This window comes from Tyto alba, unplaced genomic scaffold, assembly GCF_018691265.1.
Source record: "Tyto alba isolate M040663 unplaced genomic scaffold, T.alba_DEE_v4.0 Super-Scaffold_44, whole genome shotgun sequence".
Taxonomy (NCBI): domain Eukaryota; kingdom Metazoa; phylum Chordata; class Aves; order Strigiformes; family Tytonidae; genus Tyto; species Tyto alba.
This window is the reverse complement of record NW_024881320.1, coordinates 14840708-14858752: the sequence shown is the minus strand read 5'-3', so window position 1 is coordinate 14858752 and position 18045 is coordinate 14840708. Positions and strand designations below refer to the sequence as shown.

Genomic DNA, 18045 nt, shown 5'->3' with positions numbered 1-18045 from the left:
ACAGCCACGAGTGGGCGCACGGTCAGGGGCTTCAAGTGCTGCCGGCCAGCGCATTGAAGGAGCTGCCAACCGCGCCGGCGGGGGGGGTGGTGTTAACTCTGGAACCTAACGACGGCGCGGCGGCGGGGAGCTGAGGGACCCGGGGGAGCCGCGCTGCCGCCGCCGCCGCCTCCCTCCCCGCCGCGCCCGCCCTTATAAAGCGGCGGCGGAGCCCGGTGCAGCGGCCCGGCGCTGCCTCCCGGCGTGGGCCCGGCATGGGCTCCGCGCACTCCGTGCCCGCCGAGATGCGGGAGCTGGCGGACAGGACCGGCTGTGAGTAACCGCGGGGCCCCGCAGTACCGGGGGGGGGGGGGGGCACCTTGGCCAGGCCCTGCCCGCCGCTTCCCCTTCTCCCCCCTCCCCAAACCTCCGCTGTGTACCGCGCACCCCCCCGCGGAGGGGGGACACGGGGTGCGGGACGTGTCACCTGCGGGGGGGGGGGGGGGGGGGATGTCATCGTGGGGAGGGGAGGGAAGGGGGGGGGATGTAGGTGTCACCCAGGGGTGTCACCCGGGGGCGGGATGCAGCCGGGCGTCGAGCGCGCCCACGTGTGAACCCCGGCAGCGCTGTGCCCACCCACGCCGCGAGTGCAAGAGCTGGTCCCCCCACGCCGCCGATCCAGCGGCTCCCGGCGATGCTCCGGGGGGGTGGGACCCTGCGTGACGCCCGGCCGCGCGGGGGAAGGGGCCGAGCGGGGTTTGCAGCAGGGATGTGGCGGCTTCGGGCTCCACGAAGGGCTCGGTGCGTGGGCCGGGGGGTGGTCGTGTCCCTCGTGGGAAATGTCATCGCTCCAGGATGCGCCAGGCCGGGGCCGGCGCTGGGCACAGAGCCCGGGATGCTCCCGCCTGGCTGCTCCAGCTCCCGCGTACCGGGCGGGCTGGGCTGGGGGGAGGCAGCTCTGCCCACGGCCAAAGGATGTGCCGGGGCTGGGGGGGGGTCGGGTCACATCGCCCTTCCTCCCCTCTCACTCCTCCTCCTCCCCCACTGAGGGCACCCCGGGTGAGCCCAGGCCTGGGGAGCCCCCGGGGGGGGGTTGGGGGGGGGTGGCGAGCGTGGCAGCTCGGGGTGGGAGGAGGTTTTGGGGATCGCCGTGGCCGGGGGGGGGGTAGGGCGGGCCCTGCCACACCGGTGCTGCCAGTCTGTGCTGCCCGTGGGCCTTTCTCTAGCACCCACCCGTGGGAGGCACCTGCCTCACGCCCGAGTGCCCCTGTGAATCAAAAGGGGTTTGCAAAGGCAACACCCAAAACGGGCTCATCAAAACCGGGGGGGGAGGGGGGGGGGGCCGGGGGACTGGGGCCACGACCCCATGCCACGACCCGGGTACACGGAGCGCGCTGCAGGACTCACAGGGAGCCCACTGGGGATTTTTTTTTTTCCCCAGAAAAACCTAAGGAAAGCACGTTTACAGGCTTGCCGCTGTGGTACAACCTCGTGGAGGGCATCACAGTCACCCGTGGTCCCTTGGGAGGAGCAGGGACAGGGCAGGGCTCCCTGCGGCTCCCCGGGATGTGCCCATGGCACGTTCCTTTGCCTTCTCCCCCACTACTTAAAACCCCAAAAGCTGCAGGAGCACCCCCAGCTCCCCGCTCGGGGCCGGTTCCCGTCTCTGCTGCCGTGTGCCCCATCACGGAGCTGCAGCAGAGGCAGCTGCCTGGTGCCAAAGTGGCTCTTCCCGGGCAAACATGATCTTTTCCTGCACCGGGGCTGGTCCCACAACACAAAACACAGCACGGGGAGGGCAGCACAGGGCTGAGCCCCTCCAGTGCAGCCCTTCCCGGGGGGATTCCCTTTGCTCAAGCAGCACAAACTGCTGTAGGCTGGGAAACAGCAAACCCAGCACCTTTCAGATTAAATACCTTTTTTTTTTTTTTTTTTTTTTTTTCCCCTATAGCGTAGGTTGTCGTGCTTGGACACAGGCCTGCAGCATCAGGGCGCTGAGGCTGTTTCTCAGCGATACGAGCAGCCTCTGCTGCCCTTGAGCCAGTCCTTCGTGCAGGAAAGCCTTTGCCCTTTGTGCAGGTGCAGCTTTTTTTTTTTTATTTTTTTCTGGAAAGCCGCCGAGCGCTGCCGCCCTTCGCAGGACCGGTGCAGTCCTCAGAGACCTGCTGGCACCGCAGCCCTGCACCGCGGCTCGGAGCTGCGCGAGGATGACCTGGGTTGGGGGAAAGAGGGAGGAAAAGTCCTCTTTTTTTGCCTTGCAGCTGTGGGCTGGGAGCAGTGCAGGGCCAGTGACCCCATTTTTTTTGTTGTGTTGGTGCCTGGGACGTTCTTCTGAGAGATCAAACATTTTGGTGTGCGACCAAGTCCCAGATGCTGAAGGCTTGGTGGCCCAGCTGCTCCCATGGTGACAGCGAGGATGTCAAGGGAGAAAGCAAAAGGTCACTTCTCCGTGGCCAAAATTGGAAAGCAAAGTCCAGAGAAAGTTTCTGTATGTGTGACGAGCAGCAGAGCACCAGCCAGGGAGGGATTAGGGGAAAAAAAACATCGTATGGGTGACTTGGTGATGCCCGTGCAGCTGGGTGGCACCGCCTGAGCGCCCCCGGGTTCGGAGGGGGCACCCCCACCCAAAGCCCATCCAGGGGGCTTAAATGGCCTCATCCTGCAAAGGGGCTGGTGGCTGCCAGCACGGGCAGCGACCTGGGGCAGGCACAGAGCCCCAGCAACAAGCACAGATGGGTTTTCCAGTCCATTAATAGAGGTCTGTAAATGCTCAGCCTTATCGATCAATACAGTTTCTATTTCAAGGCTGTGAAACCACAGTCAGAAACAGAGCAAAGGACATTATTTAAACATAATAAAAGAGACAGAAGGAGCCAGCCAGCGAGCACCCGAGCTCAGCACTGACCTGTTGTCTTCCAGCTGCAGCAGTTAACCATTTGCAACCCCCTCGATTATATTTTAACATGCTCGAATCTTTCTCCGTGCCCCGGAAAGGCGGACAGCCAGCCACCAGCGCAGCCCTGCCCCGTGCCCGGCTCTGGCCGGGGCCACAGACACCACCAGATTGTGCAAACAGCGCTGAGAGCTGCTTCCCCAGCTCCTGGGAATGGCTCCTGTCAATATTTGCACGAGAGAGAGTCAGGCTCGGCGTGTCTTTGGGGGGATTGTGGAGCTTGGTTACAGCCTGTAGGGACTAGCTGGGAAAAAATGAAAAATAACCTGTGTCATGGGATTAAGGAGGTGAAAAGATGCTGCTGAGCCTCACGCTGTAACCTCAGCGCTCGTGGGTCGCCAAGCAAGGCTGATGGGCACCCCGCTTCCAGCCCCTACCCCAGGCTGACACTCCGAGGTTTGGGGCTTCCCCGGGGCCCCGGCTCTCTCGGAGCAGCAGCAGCTATTTCAAAGCCCAGCTCCGCTTTTTGAGTGCCAGTGTGTCTCCTCCGTGTTCAGCCTTTCCTTGCCCCTGACAAGACACAGGTGGCTGCTGTCAGCTGTGGGGTTTCTGGTTTTTGCTTGGCAGTGTTTTCAGTTGGTTGGGTGGGTGGGTGGGTTTTTTTGTGTGTGTTATTTTCGGTCACCCAGCATGTCTAACGTACTGGGTCAGACATGTAGAGACGCCCCGGGGCAGGTTGAGATGTGCTCGCCGGGCACGGCTCCTGCCCACGGTGCCGACAAACCCCAAATTAAATGAGCAAGCCTGTTTGAAGTGTCTGCTACTGAGGAGCCTAAACTGGGGGGAGTGGGATCCTGCCGTGCCCAGTGGCGCAGTCTGGGCCGGGGGAGTTTCTGCAGAGTGGGACCGGTGAGAAACCAGCCCTTGGGGTCACCCTGTCACCCCCCTGCAGCGAGCAAGGGACAGAGTGCGCAGGGACCGATGCAGCGAGGTGGCCCTGCCTCGAGCCACCAAAGGGAAACGGGGATGGGGACGACTGTGCCAAGCGGTGCCCACGCAGCTTTTTGGCTGTTGCTGGCCGGGGTGGGCTTTGGTGGTGTCTCCAAGGAACAAGGTTTGCGGCAGGTTTTGGTGGCCGCCAGTCTCCTCGTGGTCCTGGGCAGGACATGAGCTCTGCAGGCAGATGGGTGTCCCTGTGCCCAGGGGAGCTCCCCCCCTCCCCATCACCTCTCTCTTTTTCCCCCGACAGTCACCTCTGAACAGATCGAGCACCTGCACCGGCGATTCAAGCAGCTGAGCCGGGACCAGCTGACAATCCGGTACGGCGCTTCCATTCCCGCTGCCCCACCCCACCGGGGCTGGCCAGGGGTGCCCGGACTCGCGTGTCCTTCCCAGTCATCCCACAGCTGTCCTCAGCTGGCTCTGCGCCGTGGCGTTGCAAACAGTGAGGGGAAAACAAGCGGTGAAGCAGTGACCGGAGAGCAGGGTCGCTCCACCAAGCATCCCGTTTTCCCCCAGCTTTAAAATCAGTTCTGGGGAGAGAAGGGAGAAGTCCCTATGCAGCAGCTACAGTGGGAATTTCAAAGTTTTGTTGTTTTTTTTTTGCCCCCCCCCCCCCCCTTTTCGGTGTCTGTGCAGGCAATTGGGCACCAAAGCCATGACTCTGCTTCCTCAGAAAAGCTCTGGCACGTCCAACTGCCCTCACCAGCCACGCGAGGAGCCAGCGCGGGCCGGGGAGCCCGGTCGCCCTCTGCTTCCCCCCCACCGGAGATTATTTCTTGGCTCATTTGCTTTATAAAAAGTTGATGGCAAACGAAGCAGCACAACACGGAGCGGCAGCGAGATCCAGCCACACTGGCAAGGGCGGAGGAAGCCAAGGGGAGGGTGGATGGCAGAAGCTCCTTCCCTCACCTCGTTGAGCCCCGTTTGGGGTCTTATTGCTGGGAAAACTCTGAAAACCGTGCAGCCATTTGCAGGTCAAGCTGTGCAAAGGGCCCCAGCATCGGGCCCAAGCAGCTGTGTCCCAGAGCTTCCCAAACGCTCATTTTAATGGGGACAAAAAAAAAAAAACAAACAACCAAACAACCCCTGTAGCTGCAGCAACACAGATCGATGCGGCAGCACAGCTTGCTTTCAGTCTGACTTGAGGCAAATAGGGGTTTTCATGCAAAGCCTCTTTTTTTTTTTTATATAATTGCATCGAAAGATTGGGGTCAGGGCTTCTGCCCCAGCTCTTTGGTGACTGACACAGCATCTCCCTCCTCCACAGCTCTCTCATATTTTTGGCTGTCTCTGGTTTTCTTTGCAGCAAGGAGAACTTCGACAGTATCCCCGACCTGGAGTTCAACCCGATAAGGGCAAAAATTGTCCATGCTTTTTTTGACAAGCGGTAAGAACGTCCCCGGCACCGCGGGGAGGGGTGGTGTAATCGGTTTATCCTCTGAAAGCGGGACATGGCTGGGTAAAGATCTTTTCCCTAAAAGCTGGGGTGGAGCCAGGGTGAAAATTACAGATGATTAAACTGAGTTTTAGGGAAAACCCAGGCCTAAAGCTCTGCTGAGGGACGCGCTGGGCTCTGCAGTGGGCGGCCGGGGGGGTCCTGGCTGCCCATCACCGGCGGCCCCGCTCTCGGCAGGAACCTGCGGCAGGAGTCGGATGGGCTGGTGGACGAGATAAACTTCGAAGACTTCCTGACCATCATGTCCTACTTCAGACCCATCGAGATGAACATGGACGAGGAGCAGCTCGATCGCTTCCGGAAAGAGAAACTCAAATGTGAGGCTTGCCCAAAGCCCAGGGCCGGGGCGGGGATGGAGGGGGAAGGGGCTCCCCTGACCCTGTCACGTTCCTCTCGTCCCTCCTAGTCCTCTTCCACATGTATGACTCAGACCACGATGGGAAGATCACGCTGCAGGAGTACAGAAATGTAACGTATGGTCCCTCCCACCCCATCACCACCGAATTCCTGGCCCTGGGTTTGACCCGCTGCCTCGTAGGTGGTGGAGGAGCTGCTGTCGGGGAACCCCCACCTGGAGAAGGAGTCGGCGCGGTCCATCGCCGATGGGGCCATGATGGAAGCTGCCAGCATCTGTGTGGGACAAATGGTGGGAGCCCCGTCCTTGCTCTACAGTGGCACAGAGATACACAGATGGTATCGAAAAACGGGGCTGGAAGGTGTCTGTCCTGCCCAGGGCATCTTCCCAGTCCCCAGGCTGCTTTGGCTGGAGATTTTTTTTTCAGGCAGCAGCTTTCAGGGGGTTTGGTTTTTTGGGGTTTGTGGTTTTTGTTTTTTTTTTTTTTTGTTTCCATTATAAGAGCCCAAGGAGGATAAGCAAGCAGCACCCCATAAAGCACCATCCTCAGTGCTTGGGGCACTAAAGTGCTTATAAAAACAGCAGCTCTTTGCAGCCATGATGGTTCTGGGAACACATTTTGGGCTGGCACGGTGTGGGGCCAGTGCTGTGCACCCACAGGAGACATGTCCCAAAGCCCCAAGGGACCCACCCCCTGGTCACCCAGTGTCCCGAGGCCCCTGCCCCATTGGTGTGGGGCAGCCATAATATGTTTCTTTCTTGCTGTGTGCAGGGGCCAGACCAGGTGTATGAGGGCATCACCTTCGAAGACTTCCTTAAGGTTGGTGCCATCTCTGCAGGGACCTGGGCGTTTGGCCCCCGGCCCCACTCACTCCCTTCCCCTTGCAGATGTGGCAGGGGATCGACATTGAAACCAAGATGCACGTCCGCTTCCTCAACATGGACACCATCGCGCACTGCTACTGACCTCCGGCTCCCTCCTGCGAGCCAGAGGAAGAGGAGGAGGAGGAGGAGGAGGAGGAGGAGGAGGAGGAGGAGGAGGAGGAGGAGGAGGAGGAGGAGGAGGAGGAGGAGGAGAACGAACACTCTGCAGCAGCTCCATGTTCCTGGCACCAAGCGCTTTGTACCCGCCCGCGTGCCTGTCCCGTAGTGGGGCTGCCTTCTGCTCTCTAGAAACATAAGAGGCTTTTATCTGTAATAAAAGGTATTTCTCTTTTTACTCCTTGCTGAGATACACGCCGTCCGTCCATCGCCCAGTGCCTGGCGAGGTCTCTCCCTGTGCAGAAAGCCTTCACAAATCCTGGTCTTCCTGCAAATCTGCATTTTTAGCCTCTGCCTCGTGCTGCTCTGGGGAAGGAGGTGCCCAGCTTGTGCTGTGAGCCCCCCGAGCCCCGTGCCATGGGGCGTGTGTGCAGGCAGGATGGGGACGCTGAGGTGAAGGCAGCATCCTCAGCACTTGGAAGGGCACTCACATCCCCCTCCGCATCCCCCCGAGATGCTCAAGCCAGCAAAGGTCGCAGTGGCACAGGGAATAACCCCTCCAATTTAAACAAAACCAACCACCTCGGCTGTATCTGCCGGCCAGAGCCGGGCAGGAGGAGCAGTGGTGTGGGACCACGCCGGGCTTTGAAACCCGCACCCCCCCCCCCGCCAGGGCTGGGGCGCAGGCAGCAGGGATGCAGGGACATGGGGACGTGGGCTCCTGGCAGCCGGGTGGCTCCCACCCCCACATGTTCCCGTTAGAACAAGGCACCGGAGAGAAGGGTTTGTTTACTGGTATTAATAACTGGATGGCTCGAGGCGGATTTCTGTCTCTAAGGCAGCCTGAGCTAGGAAAGGAGGGGGAGAAAAAAGGGCAACGGCTATTTTTAGAAAAGCTGGAAGGATTTGTTTGTTTTATCAAAAATAGCTTCCCCCGGTGACATGCACGCTTGATGGGAAAAAAGCCCCCGCCCCGGCAAGCAGCCGGCAGCACATGAGCAAAGGCTGCAGGGAGCGATGGATGCGCAGCCCCGGCGCCAGCCCCCTCCGTCCCCCGTGGGCAGCGAGCGCCCCGCAGCTCCCTGGCTCAGGGCATGAACAATTTCTCCTTCTGCTCGATGTTAGCGGGGATTTCTGGACTGCCCAGGCATCGCCACAGATAAGGACTTGCCCTTGCAGACTTCTGTAGCTTTGTCCCTCAAAAAAAAAAACCCAAAAAACCCCGCTCTCCGTTCACAGCTGCTGGACCACAGCCCCGGCACCCGAGTTGCTCTTTAGAGCCAGCAGCCAGAGAGCAGCCGCGCTAAGCCAGGGAAGGACAGCCCTTCCCTGCAATGCAGTCCTGGCCTGGGGACACCTGGGCTGCTCGGCGGCACCGAGACAGGCTGGGGCTGCCCCGGCTTCGGAGGGAGCCGCGGGGACGGAGCCGATCCCGTCCCGCAGCTCCACGCGTGGGGATTGCCACCACCAGTGGCGTGGGTTGAGCCGCTGTGGCGCTGAGGGTCTCCCGGAGCTGCCCGATGGCAGCAGCCACAGCCGTGTCTGCACGTGCAGGGCTCTGGGACTCTTCAGGCCTGTTCTCCTCTTGCTCCTCCGGACACCTCCATCACCTGGGCTCAGCCCTGGCTGCGCTGCATCGGCACCTCCCGGCCGAGACTGACCCTCCTCCTCCTCCTGAGCCTCCTCATCCTCCCCACAGCAGACCCTCGGTGCTCCCTTCCCTCCCCAGGCACGTAAGAGCACAACATCCAACTTCTCCCGAACGCCCCGGGTTTCAGGAGCAGATCCAGGCTCCTATCCCCACCTTCTCACAGGAATTCCCGTACGGGTGCTGCAGCACCAGCCCGCTCCCCAGACCAGCAGCTCACCCGGCTCCCAGCAGCAGTTGTGTGTGTGTGTGTCTGAGAGGCCCCTTTTCCACCCCGACCCCCCCGGTGGGGCTTCCCCCCTCCCGAGCAGAGCCCCAGCTGCTGCTGCTGCAGGGGCTGACCTAAGGTTGTGGTCCCGCTCCCCCTCCGTATTGTGGTTTTCTTGGAGGAGGCATCAGCGCTTCTTGCAGCCAGCAAGGGCTGGGTATGCTGTGCAACGCAGGAAAAGAGAGGGCAGGAGGACTGAAGACTATTGATAAGAGAGTAATTATTATCATAGAATCACAGAATGGTTGGGGTTGGAAGGGACCTTAAAGATCATCTCGTTCCACCCCCCCTGCCCCGGGCAGGGCCCCCTTCCCCCAGCCCAGGGGGCTCCCAGCCCCGTCCAACCTGGCCTTGAACCCTTCCAGGGAGGGGGCAGCCACAGCTCCTCTGGGCAATTATCCCTCGAGCTAATTATCTGTCCAGCAGCTATTTTGTGAGGTGGCAAGGAAAGCATGGGTGCAGGGGAGCAGAGGCAGGACCCAAAGCAAACTGGCTGCAGCACGTTTTGCCTTCGCTTGTGCTTTCTCTGCAGGAAACGGGATGAAGCGGCGAGCAGAGGGGAGGGCTGCATGGAGCAGATGAAAGGGAGAGTGCAACCAGAGGGACCGAGGAAGATAAACCCAATCCTCACCCCAGCAAAGGGCTGATGATAAAGGCCAGGAGCCCCGAGGCTGCGTACAGCCCTGCCCGCTGGAACGGTTCCTCCAGGGCAGGAGCATCGCTCCCGGGGCCAGCGGAAAGCCAGGGCAGGGAATTGTGATGTTGATGGCACCGCAAACCCCAGCGAGATAGAGGATAATAGTTCTGCAAAGTGTAGGAAAAACCTGGCAGAGCACTGCTAACTCTGGCAAGGGTAATGTTTCTGTTGCAGACTACAGCAAAATCCTGCAAAGCCCGGAGTGTTCGATAAAGGATAATAGTTCTGTTACGGGGCACGGCAAGAGCTGCCAAGATGCTGAGACCTGTGATGTGGCACAAAGCCCCACGTCACAGACCCCAGCAGTGGGTAATTAGAAAATGGAGGCCACTTTGCTGCGTGTCAGAAAACTCAGGGAAGGCTGCTAAAGGCTGAGCAGTGTATTGGGGAGCGCAGGGACTCGCGGTTCTGGAAAAGTGGGACTGAGCGACCCGCACGACTGTGAGGCAGGTGCCCCAAGGAAGGAGGTTTTTGGCACAGAGGGAACAGATAGCTTGACCGAGCTCCCCACCAGTGACACCCACCTCACCCTCCCCACTCATCTCTCAGCCACAGTGGAGCTTGGGAAAGGCAGGAGAGCCCGAACCAGAGGGGGACACCCGCCTGGGAAGGACGGGAGGTGCAGGAGAGCAGCGGTGCAGCCCGTATTTGTGAGCCGAATTTTGGGGAGCTCCTTCCTTCGAGTGGCACCCCCCGGCGCAGAGGTGACACAACCACTCCCCCACCAAGGAAGCCAGCAGCTGCCTTCCACGGAGATGCATTTGGCCCAGAGGTTGAAGGGCCACGTTTCTGGCCAGGAATCTGCCAGTGGCACAAATCCTGATCTGGAACAGGCCCTTTCCCCACTAGTTTCTACTGCTTAATCCATTGGTATTTCATCTACTTACGGGGTCTCCCATCAGTGCTGCCCCATCTTCCCCTTCAGCAGCAGGGACCAGTCTCAGAGGTACGAGTGACTGGTAGGGGCTGGGACAACACCAGCACTGGCCAAAATGCAGCTGAAGGTTTTTGGACCATACGCAGAAGGGGGAAACAAGAGGCCAGATGTCACTGAAAGGCGGAGCAGAGAGGGCACCCAGTATTTTGTTGCGCCGTCGTGGCTCATTGTACCACGTGCTCATCCCTCTCCAGCAGCAGCCAGGACGGGGACTGACAGAGGCACCTTCATCTCTGGCCAGGGACACGAAAGCAGAGGCAGAGAGGAGTCCAAGACACACACACACACACACACCCACACCCACCCCCCAGCCCAAAGAGCACCCGCTGTTCCTCCTCCCACCACTCCTCAGCATCAGGAGGGGGAGGGCAGCCCCCAGCATGCTGGAATTGCTCTTCTCCCACTGCCAAGCTGGTCAAGGACACAAAACAGAGGCAAAAAGCATTTTCTCGGGCCTTTGCTAGTGGCTTAGACCCCAAATACGTGGAAGGAGAGCTGGGGTTTTTCCAGTACAGCACTAGAGCTGAGTGTGTGTCCTACCCCCATCGTTCGCAGCGAGGCCGTTGTGCTGTGCACCACCCATCGCTTCTCACTGAGCTCAGCCTCACTCTTTGATCATATATTCTCTTTGGAGAAGAGGAGGGAAGAAACTTATGTCTCACCAAGACAACAGACACCTCGTTTTTGCTCACGGTCATCAAGAGCAGAAAGCAGAAATTGTTCTTGAGGTTCTTCACCCCAAACTACTACCTCCTTTGATGCCTTCTGATTTTTTAGGTGTCCCCAACCTCCCAGCCTGGCACATTGCACCCCGCTCTCACATAGTGTGAGCCTTCACCTCCAGCCTAGCCTCCACCTGATCCGTCCCCAGCTCCGGTCTGGGCTGGTCCAAGTGGAGCTCCTCACCCCGAACCCCTGCCCTCAGCCCCAGGCACCACCCCCAAACAGCAGGGATGCCGCCTCCTCGAGTGGTAACTTTTGCCAGGGGATCCAACAGGGCTCTGCTGGGACCAGAGTCCACCTTTGCTCCTACCTACCACAAACTGGTAGCCCTAACGAGTCCTACGGAGGCCCCAGATGGGAAATCCAAAGGTGGCATCTATCTCTGGGAAAGATTGGATGGTGGCTCCGTTCTTGCTCTTGAAGGTATTAGGGAAGAGGCTCCATTTAAACATCATCTGACTCTGGAGAAGATGTAAACAGTCACAATTGCATTTGATACGCCCCAGCAGAGCATTAATGACTACCCCATAAAATAGGACAACCTCCCTTTTCACAAACAAAAATTAAACTCACAACATGGATACCCTCCAACAGCCTAAATACCCTCATTTGCATTATGAACACTCGTTAAATAAGTACACAATCTTCTGCGCTGGTACAACCTTCCGAAATGAATTCCTGTGACAGGAAAAAGAGACCAGAAGGCCAACCCTCCCATCCATCCCAGGCGCCGAGCCAACGAAAGGGTGGCTGTGGGGACCAAACTGCTCTCTCTGCACTGGAGGTGATGCAAGCCTTCTAGTACCCGGGTGGGTTGATGTTTGGTCCCCAATGAAGTGATGACTCCTCTGCGTAAGGGAGCAAACACCTCTAAACACACAGGTGCTGCAAAGCATCCCCCTTCTAGCAGCTCTGACTGTCACGGAGCAAGAGGGAGGCAGCCTGGCTGCAGGCAGCGCAGAAGGAGAAGGGAAGGGCAGAGGCAAACTCCAGGAAAAGGGCTCGACACGCACGGGCACAGGACAAACTTATCTGCTACTTGCAGCAGGGAGATGAAGAAAGACCAAAGCTGTCTCGAGATAATGAGGCAAGATAAGAAGAGGCGAAGTCGGAACAAGCCAAGGGTGTATTAAGTGAGACGGGGCAGCAGGTCACAGCACCGAGGGGAAGAGAACAGTGACTGCAGCAGCTCTCTCGGTTCAGCCACATCAGAAGACACGGGGCTGGAGCAACCCACAGAATCATTTGTGCTACAGAAATCATTATTTATTAGACAGGTTTCAGTTGAGCTCATGTCCAAGCTGCATATCTGTGACACTTCCTGCTCTTCCAGGAATGAAGGAAGGAAGCTGGCTTCCCAGAAGGGCAGAGGAAGAAGAAGAAGAAGAAAAAAAAAGACAAAAGCTTTATGAAAGATAAAATTTATTGGTCAGACAGAATGACTTTGCCCCTTGCATACCCTGTATCAGTTCATCACGAGGAAGAAGCTAACTGTTAAATACCAAACACACACGTAAATATTGGCCTAGAGATCACAGGAAACCACCCCAAGCCACAGACCCAGACGAGCTGTGACACACGTCTCCCTCCGGGCAGGAGGACAGCACGAAGCTCGCCAGGGGCTGCCTCGGTGACTGGCTAAGGGCTGAAGTGACACGCCAGCCAGCCCCTCTCCTCCACGTTCCGGCACATCTCCTGCACCACTCCCCAGCACGGTACTTGTAAATTGATTCCATTAAGCCAGCAAAAAGGTGTAAAGTTAAAACTTAACCTCAATTTAAACTTATTTTACAGGGGTTTGGCTTGCATCAGTAAGTTTACAAGGGCAAATCACAACCATAAAATAGTTTTAAACAGTAGAACATATCCATGCAGGACTCAAGCTCTTGTTCACCGAACTGGTTCTATGTCAGTGAAACTTGGGTTTAAGACAAAGCCTTACTCCTCATTTTCACCTGATGTACACTTTACCCTTCAGCCTGGATGATTCTCCACAGCATTAGTGCTAATTACCCATGTGGAGGGACTGCAGCCAGTTCATCCCTTCCCTTTTATTACACCAACATGATCAATTCCCAGCTCAGAAGCGAAGACAATGTTGGAGACCCAAGTCCCAGCCACCTGGGGAAAAACTCCAGGTCCTGGGGAACGGTGTGATCCAGCAAAGAACATACCTGACAACTAACCTGAGATATGCCAGCCTTTTGTTCCAGTGCATAGGGGTTACTTCACCCTAAGAGACTCGTGAACAAAAAACCCACAAATACCTATACAGACACAATTAGAAAACATTTAATCCAGAATTTGAGAGAATTAAAAAAATAGTTTGCTTTAAAGCAATTTTGATGCATGTGGCCTGCTGAGTTTCCAAGCATCCAGCCTGGCCAAGGCCAATCTTCTCCCACCCCTCTTTCCATCCTACTCCCTTCTCCAAACCACCGTAACCTTTCGTGCATGGTCCTGCTCCTAGACACATTCCGACGCACTCCAAGGAAAAGAAGAATGAGCAGCTCATTACAAGGAAAGAAATTTCAAGCACGTGGCTCAGCAAGATGCTCTTTCCAAATCCTTGGTGTTTTTTCTTCCCCCCTCTCAGGATAGGCACGAGCTACTCGGCGTGCTCCCAGCCTCCCACCACTTCAGCAGTTGGCTGCTCAGGGTTCTCGCTTCCTGACCGTGTCCCTGCCAAGACGGGATCAGCAACGTTTTTCCCACAAGCAGCAGGAAGGAACGTTTTTGTTTACACGGAAGTGTACTGCTCCCCTTGACTCTTCAGCCTCTCTCTTCTGCCACAGTGGACCTTTGAACATTTGCACAGCAACATATTTTAGTGATATGCTCGAGGGGCAGCCATACTCTCAGTTCTGGTTCATATCCCCAAGTTTTCAGCAAATGCTCAGCCCATTTGATGTGCCTGTGGCCAACACCATCTTTTTGGCACTTGTCCCATACGGATCTCCTTTTTGCCTTTGGCCATGTACTTGGCATAGGGCTGGACCACAGAAGCCAAGTAAATTGAGTTACCTAAATGTTATCATAGGGAACTGCAAGGCCGATGTTGTAGTTGTAACCTGTCACTTCATCGTAGGAAGAGCGGCAAATAGGAAGGATGCTTTCTACAGCCAGCTGGTCCACTGAGAATTCGTAAGCATAAATGATTCCTCGATACCTGCACGAAACACAACCAGGACACACCATTTTACCTTAATTACATATTTCAACAGGGGAAACAAACAATGTTAGAGGCTGTCATAAAGGATCAAAATTCGATGCTTCACAAGCTGAACATGAGACCCCAGCCCTTCTGCAGTAGGGCTGTCTGTGCAGCTTTAACAGAGAAAGCTCCCTCCTGCCAGGGACCCCACCAAGCTCTGGAAACGAACGGTGAATCATTCACTCGAGCACTGCAAAGATATGACTGTCATGTGCTGAAACATTTCTAATCTACTCAGGAAGGGGGTAAGATAACTACATCGTAGTTTGATAGTTCAATTAGACATGCTAACAGCCATGTGAGATGCAAATATCAAACCCTGGAGTTTAAATACCAGTAGTTTTCCTTTAGGAGGAGATATCATTACTAATATTTAAAGCAAGGACAGAGCTGCTTTCCCTATATGGCTTCAGTGGCTTTTACATCCCCCTGCTGAAAAATAAATGCTTTTTTTTTGTGCTCACAAGTAAAGAGTCAATTCATGAATGGTTTTTGAAAGACCTTACCTTTAAACTTTTTAAATTTTATTTTTTAGTTGCTATACCTTCTCTATTACTGCTCTGGAACATGACTCAGGTGCTTAGTGTGCCATTTCAAAATAGATAATAAAGCAGATCTTTGCAGTGCCAAAAATCCCACCCTTCAGAGCTGGCTTACTCACCTGCGATGCATGGTAAGGTCATCGGCCATGACGCTGATGCCTCGGGGAGTTTTCTCATCAGGGATATTTGCAGTGATGAGGCTGTGAGAATTAAACCATATGTGGCGGACTGGATGTCTGAAAAATAACCAACAGCACCGGTGAGATGTCACCTGCAAGGGACTCCTAAAATCCAAGTGCAGTAAAGGAATTGCTCTGGATTAAACAAGAATTCATTTAAATCAGTGCCCTCTCTATGGCCAGAGATTGGGAACCCACACCTTTGGCTCTCCTCTGCCTGGAAGAGATAAACACAGCTTTTATCCCCATCTAGTGGGCTGTTACCAGAACACACAGGGAGGCCAGAAAGTATTTTAGACACTTGGCAGCTCACAGGCTGCAAGAGGTCTGGGCTGCCTGCTTGCTTTGCTGCTTTAAGGACTGCAGCAGCACGCCCCTGGGAAGAGCGGGATGCTTCCCAAAATGAAGGATGGCGACACCCAGAACCCCCACACTCCCAAGCACTGAGCTATGGCTGATTTAGGAATGCACTCTATGGCACAAGCTAAGAGGGCTGGTCTTCGTTATTTTTCCTCTCACTGGTTAATAAGCTAACCCTGAACCACTGTAACAGCATTTACTATTCAAGCAGGAGTAACTTATCTTTCTCAGATTAAGATAGCTCATCTCCACAACTGTAATGTCTCCTGTCATCTGCCTTAGCTTCTGCCCTTGCTTTCCTTTCATGACACCGGGCTGTAGGGCATGGATAACAACAAACACATCTTACATAGGAAGGTCTTTTTCATTGAAGTAATCCCTTCTGATTTGTATATAGATTAACAGTATTTTAAATGTTTAATCTCATGGTTTCACTTTTAGTACACCCCCGAAGCTCAGAGCTGCGCTGCCTGCCCTCCTTCTTGGCATCCTCATTAGTGCTCCTCCAGAAGACAATCAATGCAATATTGTCCTTAATGCATCAGCCACATCACAACAGGCTTTATAATTCACAGGGTCAAAAGAGAAGGAGATACCTGCTATTAATCAATGACAACTCCTACTTGAACTTCTCTGACTGTAAATACCTCATCTAGCGCCTCTTTGGGGAAGATGCATTAAAAAAAAAAAAAAAAAAAAATCAGGATTTATCTGTTCATTTTATTAAGGGTATCACTCAGACTTACAAGGGGCTAAATCCTTGAGGTCTTCATTTGGATGAAACTAACTCCCTGGGAATTGTGCCTTGATCAGGAAATCATAATTTGACTGCAGCAACCAACAGTCTTCTGTTGACTCTAGGATACTGATCTCTGCTTGTACTTCCAGTACTGTACTACTTGTGCGTTCCAGCATTTTAAATACAAGGTTCAATAAAGCAAATACTGGTTGGGGACGGGGTAGGGAGAAGACACTAACCGAACTTCATGGAAAATCCAGGGGAAACAATTTCCTTATGCTGACTGAAGCACTCTTTTTAACTAATGAGTAAAAAGCCTGTGACAGCTAAAGGGCACACAGAGAAACACGCACAAGACTCCAGGTGAGGAGGCACTCTGTTCCCAAATCACATGAAAACTAAGCAGAACTCTCAGAAGCTTTAGACATGGACATGTTATCATTTTGGTCCTGGATGACCCCATTCCCACATTCCTCGTCAGCCAGATCCTACAAACACCCTTGCAATAGGGCCCCACGCAAACAAAATTACCTGGCATACATTTCCCAGAGTTTGGTGCCCATCCGTTGGTCCCACACACAGACCAAGCCCTCTTCTCCTCCACTGACGATCTTCCAGTCATCCATCTGGACTGCGGACACTCCTAACTGGTGGGCGTAGAGGGAGCACAAAGATTCGCTTTTGCGGAGATCAAATACTCTGACCCTAAACAAAAGCAAATAAAGGACAGAGATAAATCCAGCTGTGGATCTGCAGCCTGTGGGTTCTCAGAGCACAAGTACTTTTGGGGTTATGAAAATATGTCTAGGCCAGCAGCAGTCCCACGGCCACCACTGGGCCAGAAATCCAATGCGGCTGACACTTTTTACCACTGAATTTTCACTCTGACTTCTAGTATCAAAGATTTTTTGAGGCAGACTTCTCCCACCATACAGGACCTCTCTGTCTCTTTACAAGTCCAAGGTGATATAAAGTGTAGGTGAAATCTGGAAAAAGCTCCTCTATCTGTGCCTCCCAAAATGTTAGAAATGCCGTGAGGCAAAGTATCGTGCATGTTTTGGGCATACTGCTAACACATCCTACACCTTGGTACCTAACCCACGGCCAGGTCATAAGGGTAATATTATCATGAGGATCAGAAAGGGTTATTACTACAAAGATTTAGGAAGAGACTAAATGTGTGGCAATTCAAAAGATAAGTCAAGCATATAAACCTATAATTTCCTTAAGTTAATCACCAGTATTGAAACAAAGCTATCCACAAGCACCCAGCAATGAGTATCTCCTCTGATTTCAAAAACGCAACTACTGACTGCAGGCAGCTTTTAGGTACATCTGATTTTCAGAAATTACTGATCGCTCAGACAAGGCATTTTGAAGAGAAACGTATCAAAGACTTGGCTAGAAGCAGAACTGGAGAAAAAGAGCTTAGGACTTCAACTACTGCAATGAGTCCCCAAAACCAGTTAGAGCTAATGATGTTAAGTTTTAAACCCAGCACATATCACAAAGGAGTATGGTTTTTGATCCTTACATATCAAGATTAAGAGAGAAATCAAAGTCTATAAGCAAATAAAAATAAAAATGCAGTGAGTGAAAACAGAAGGGGGAAACACTGATCTCAGATTTGAAAAGAAGCCAGCGAAAGTTCCTCCCAGCTGATGGCTATCAAGAATGAAACCATCAGGTACACATTAGTTCCAGAAAAGGCCAAAACACACTTGTTCCAACACATTAACTGTACTTTATTCCATACCCCTGCTACGATCCTAATGATGTTGCAAGTCTTTCCTTTTCCTTTCTCAAATGGGAGATTGCATCATATGATTTTACAAAAAACACATTTCGGCAACTGAAATAAAAGGCAACAGAACAGTCCAAAACTCCAACTGAGCAACATCCATCTGACATGTAGAAAAACATGCTGGAACAGAGCGAGGAGCACGCTCTGTGTGGCTCTGCAGTCACCCTTAGGAAAACCCCATCACGACAGTTGTTGATGGTGAAAAGGACTTGCTTTCTCCAACTCCAGCAGAGAGAAGCTTTGGCTACGTATTTTGGCTGTGTGTTGG

General features: G+C 54.3%; 2 protein-coding genes across 2 annotated transcripts in view; one reads left to right on the top strand and one right to left on the bottom strand.

Annotated features, from left to right (window-relative positions):
* Positions 1-26: 26 nt before the first annotated feature.
* TESC (tescalcin) lies at positions 27-6904 on the top strand. The gene is made up of 9 exons (XM_042805718.1): positions 27-312; positions 4122-4191; positions 5181-5261; positions 5508-5647; positions 5737-5798; positions 5869-5976; positions 6458-6505; positions 6574-6681; positions 6739-6904. Exons 1-8 carry the CDS (start codon positions 255-257, stop codon positions 6649-6651), a joined length of 645 nt encoding a protein of 214 aa, XP_042661652.1. The 5' UTR covers positions 27-254; the 3' UTR covers positions 6652-6681; positions 6739-6904.
* A 5440-nt stretch (positions 6905-12344) lies between these two features.
* The window catches only part of FBXW8 (F-box and WD repeat domain containing 8), a 51561-nt gene continuing 45860 nt past the window's right edge, over positions 12345-18045 (bottom strand). Inside the window, exons 9-11 of the mRNA XM_042805042.1 lie at positions 16505-16678; positions 14815-14931; positions 12345-14108 (exon numbers count right to left, since the gene is read on the bottom strand). Of these exons, the coding sequence (XP_042660976.1) occupies positions 13964-14108; positions 14815-14931; positions 16505-16678 (436 nt within the window). The 3' untranslated portion in view covers positions 12345-13963. The remainder of the gene's footprint in view (positions 14109-14814; positions 14932-16504; positions 16679-18045) is intronic.